Below are 5,008 nucleotides of genomic sequence, written 5' to 3'. Positions count from 1 at the left end.
TTACTATTAATAAGAACATGTCAAGAGAGGCTGTCTGGGGACAACAAAATAAAGAAAGCAGCATTTCTATGAGCATCAGCGGCATGCCGATATTTATAAAGGCAAGATGGTCGAGAAAACTTGCAATTCAAAATATTTTTTAAATTGATTTTTCACTTGTCCAACTGTTGAAAGTAACTGAACTTTCGTAAAAATAATTTCTCAAATTCTCTTTGGAGAACTGCTGAGAACAGTGTCTGGATTTTGCAATCTTCATATTTAACTGATATAAGATTAAACGTGGATATTTCCCACATTCTTTGTTGCAGATAAGGACAGCACACCTTAAATAAGGAGCTTAGGCCAGTCTCAGTCCTAGAAGAGAGATTTAGGAACCGTTCCAGCCACACGAGTTGTTCACCTAGCTCTTTCTTTTTGAGAATCCCCACTCAGAGCCCGTCGCAAGACTCATCCTGGACAAAGCTTGTACCCATTTGTCGATCTATTTATTTATTATTTACTTTATTTCGGTTTTCAACCTCTTCACAATTTCTTTCTCCCTTCTCTGTTTTTGTTTTATTATTGCAGACCAAGAAAAAACAAAGAAAAGATGATTTACCTCCAAGTCAAGAAATTAGACATTCCACTAAACTAACAGAGACCTGATTTGATAATACAGGGTCACAATCCGCGATTTCTACTTTCGTCACAAATCCCATACAACTCAATTTTATGTCTCTTTGAACCTTAGTAACCTAGACTATGACCAAATGGAATTAGTTGTTCTACTGTATAGAATCTACCTGTAGGACCAGATTATACAAGCCCCTCCAGTTTCCTCTATCCCCAGCTTTCTTGGGACAATAGTCATTAGTTTTCCAGTATTTTTTCTATCTTTGTATTTCTTTATTTTATTCCCATCTCCACAATAATAACAAACCAAAACACGTAGGGGAATTGTGGGCCAGGGAAACACCAACGACGAAAAAGCTCTAAAAAGGAATAAAATTGGTAACAGAGAGTCTGTTTCTTAAAGAAATAAAATATCCAAAGCAACATCAACCTGTCCAGAATGTATGGTAAGAACTTCGGATAATCCTTTCAGTACCATGTGTGAAGAAAATGTAAAATACATTGATTATCAACTGATTTAGGCTTTAAGGGAAACTGAAATACAATAATCTGGAATACAAACCGAGTGATCACTGTCTTCTGTTTAGATTGGATAAGTACAGATATGTGCTTTCTACAAAAAATCTTGAGAAGAGTTTAATAAAAAGACATTATTTAAGTTGGCATTATTACATCATAGGTGATAATGTTTCATTTCTCAAAAATTTCTCTAAATTTGTAGATTTAAAATATTATATTACTAATTTACCAAAGTAATATCATAAATAGATTTTTTTAAAGCTCAATAGTATAAGACCTATAATGAAAAACAAAGTTTCTTACCCTATTCTACCTCTACCAACTCCTCAGAGATAAGTTTCAACTATTTTAGCTGTTTTTACCCCTGAGATTTATCTTCATATATCTAAATAACTTGCTTTATATTGACATTTCTTTATTTTTTTTTTAGTTTTAAATATTACCTACTGACTTTTTAATACAAAAGATGAAGATTTAGTTCTCGCCTCTCTCCCCATCCGAACACACAACTTCTATCTTCCCTTCGAACTTTGTTTCATCACATTTTTATGGAATGAAATAGTCGACATTCACATGCTGTGGCCGCGTAACTATCATGAAGAGCCGAGCCACACAGTCTACTATGATTACACTTCCTGTCCTTCACATTCTATTTTTCCTGAACCTTACTTTTATTGATTTATTTTCTATGAATTCATCATTAATTCCCCCCAAATCTCTGAGAGAACAATAAATCACCTACGAATGCATTCAAACACATCAGATTGGTTTCTACTCCTTCTTCCTGAGACACCTCCCACCTGGAGCCTGCAACCCTTCTGCTCCAGTGTGGCCTGGCTGATCTCCAGCCTGATACACAGCTGTCACCCTGGGCTCTTTTATACCCACCTTACTAAACATTGCCAGTGCCTCTTTCTTGCGTTGAATTCCCTGTCTCTCAAATCCCAAGTCATCCTCATTCTTGGTTTTCTCCCTCATTTGGAAGAACCACATCTTTTGATATCTCGAGAAAAAGCACACAGTTTTCCGTCTATAATCTCTTATGTAACGTCAGAAGTTGGAACCTGCAAACTACATATTCCCAGCCTTATGCCACCTGGCTTCCTATAAGCTTCTACCAGTGGGTGGCACTGGCCATATAGGAAGGCAGGAGCCTATATCATGAAGAAATCTGGCTCCCTGAAGCAGGGGAATGGAGGCCCCCCATCCCTGCTCAATGGCACTGGTGCAGTTCTACCAGAGGCAATGACAGCAGAAGTCAGCTTCATTGCAAGAACAGACTCTCAGGCCCCAGCCGGGAGCAATGGCTTCTTCCTGGTCTGGAGTTAAGTTTCTCTTCTCATTGTAGCACATCTTTCTCCCTTTGCTCTACCAACAATTTTGTAAACGACTGACTGTATTAAATTGCCTCTGATTTAAATACCTACGGTGGTTTGTGTTTCGCTGACTAAACATGGATTAATGTTCTACTTGAAACCATGAGTAGACCACACCCAGGAAATAAATGTCCAAATATGGGACTACGTGGTTTGTTAAACGACGTTATTAGGGTTAACATATTAACAGCATTATTGTCAGGGAAAAGTGGAATGCTCCATAGCATGCAGTGGCAAAATAGTCACTTAAATTATATTACAAGTCCCTGAAATGAAGTGCCTATCCAAAGCAAGACTTTGGGAGGCCAAGGAACTGTTGAATTTGATCACTACAGTGGGAATTGGGACCACAAAAGCATTAGGGTAGGCTAGTAGCTTCCGACTCCACTGGAGAAATTACAAAAAGAAAATAAAATTACTGTTGCCAGAGAAGTTGAGCGCTCTCTATAATGGTCTTAAAAGACATCTTGAGTTCTGTGGAGGCTGATGCCATGGAAAAGCAGACTCGAATCTTGAGTCTATGGGTTGCGAATTACATCATAGGTTGAATTCTCAGCCTACACACGTCTCTTGAACGAAAGTAACACAATGGGTGGGAAGGCGTGGACTCTGAGAATTGGCATGGAGACACTGGGTGGATGCCAACGAACCTGAAAATCTTGAACCTCCCTATCCCCTGAACCTCCTTGGCCAAAAAATAAAAAAATAAAATAAAAAAATAAAACCCAGCTCCTCGCTTCCTTTTTTAGAAAAATAAATAAATAATCTTCCTTTGTTTGAACACTTCTAAGGACTCATCTTACACAGTTATCTTAAGAGGTGATGCTAGTACTCCCCAAGAACCAAGCCCCCATTATTGTTCCAACATGTGCCTCCATTCCAGCATGTCTCAAGGGGAGAAGTAAAATTCCACCTCTGTAAACCTGAAGGAACATTGGAATAAAAAAAGAGGAAGAGGAGCACGGAGAAGGCAGCACAATCAACATCCTGAAATTGCCTGTTCCTTTTCCGTGTGCCAGAATTGAACGACATTTTTTTGTTGGCGGGCAAACAAGCAAGTAGTCGGGTAAAAAGATGGCAATTTGAACAGAACAGCTGATATGTCTCCTAGGGGGTGTTCAGGGTGCAGTGAACCCACAAGACCAACATTCTTGAGGAAAAGAGGTTGGCCAAGCTGCCTCTGAGAGGCGACTTGGGAAGAGAAGGGCTCAGTAGGATCCCTGATGGCCCATTTGTCAAAAAGAATGTTATTTTGTTAACTCAAAACAACAAAAGATGTACTTATTTGTCTTCAGTGAGGGATGAAGATCTTTTCTTTAAATATCGATACTCCTACAGGAGCTCTATGTGCTCTTTCTTACATCAATGAAGAAAGGTCCAAACCTGTAGAAAATTTTTATGAGTCTGTTTGAGCCAAAGTGACAACCATTACCAGGAAGCAAAATCTCAAAGGATTAAGAAAAACCTCTGGAGAATGGCAGTTTTGCAGCTCATTTCGTACATTAGGATTTCAGGTCTGTTATCTTAGATGCAAAAAGATGTTAGACAGGCTCACTTCACGCAAGCATTATTACGTGAAATCCATTAAAGGTAGATTAAGGGGCGGAAAAAAGCAAAGCAGGGATATTGATGGGGTTGGATAAAAAGACAAAATAGAGAAACACATAGTTCTTTTCCGTGGGTGGGTACAGGATAGTTAACAACTCGCATTTACAGCAGAGAGACGGTATGCGGGGGACACCAGGACGGGTTCTGCGGGTCTGTCTGGCTTGTTTTTATAAGCTGGGGACGAAGCGGGTTTGCGTGATAAGGTGCGTGTTTTTGAAGCGGGTGGGCTTCCTTTTCCAGCTACATCGCCTGGTAACTATGTTGGCACCTGCGCCGTAGGGCAAGATGGCGGACCGCTCGTTATCACCACCCCCGGAAGGTCACCTCAAGGTCAAACCCTGGTAACTGGGCATGCGGAACAGCGGTGTTGACATCTGTAAGGAAGTGGTGAGGGGATAATAATCGGTTACTTCTGCACTTTGGCGTAGGGAGTGATGCGCTAGTGGCATTTTTGTGGTCACCTTATTTGGCGTTTCTCATGGCCATCTGTCATTCCTTGGGCCCGAGGCCCGAGTCCCTGTGCTGTTTCACTCTGGCATTTCAAAGATATGCTATCTTAGATGCAGAAAGACAATAGACAGGCTCACTTCAGATAAAGACTCACCTAAGACATGACTACCTGCCATGACCTGCTTTTAGTGAGGCATTTTTGTATACGGACCATCCGACGTGGTTACTTTGGGTCTCTTTTTTAAGGCCCACCATGCAGGCCTCCCCTGAGTTCATCAGGTTTAGTATGTGGCCCCTTTTTTCATCAACGCATGCATAAACCACATTCTTAATACTTTGGGGGTTTTTTTGTTTGTTTGTTTGTTTTGCAATTGTGGTTTCTTTAAAGTAGAGCCAAAACTCAAAACATTTAGAAACGATCTGAATCCAAAATCCCAGATTTT

General features: G+C 40.2%; 1 protein-coding gene across 1 annotated transcript in view; it reads left to right on the top strand.

Moving 5' to 3' along the window:
* Nucleotides 1–634, top strand: part of SLC22A2 (solute carrier family 22 member 2) — a 32,749-nt gene extending 32,115 nt beyond the window's left edge. Inside the window, exon 11 of the mRNA XM_011380366.1 lies at nt 568–634. Coding sequence (XP_011378668.1) covers nt 568–634 — 67 coding nt within the window. The remainder of the gene's footprint in view (nt 1–567) is intronic.
* The last annotated feature ends 4,374 nt before the right edge of the window (nt 635–5,008 follow it).

The sequence above is a fragment of the Pteropus vampyrus genome, unplaced genomic scaffold (genome assembly GCF_000151845.1).
Source record: "Pteropus vampyrus isolate Shadow unplaced genomic scaffold, Pvam_2.0 Scaffold392, whole genome shotgun sequence".
Lineage (NCBI taxonomy): Eukaryota > Metazoa > Chordata > Mammalia > Chiroptera > Pteropodidae > Pteropus > Pteropus vampyrus.
The sequence above is the reverse complement of the archived record's forward strand: the minus strand, read 5'-3'. Positions and strand labels throughout refer to the sequence as shown.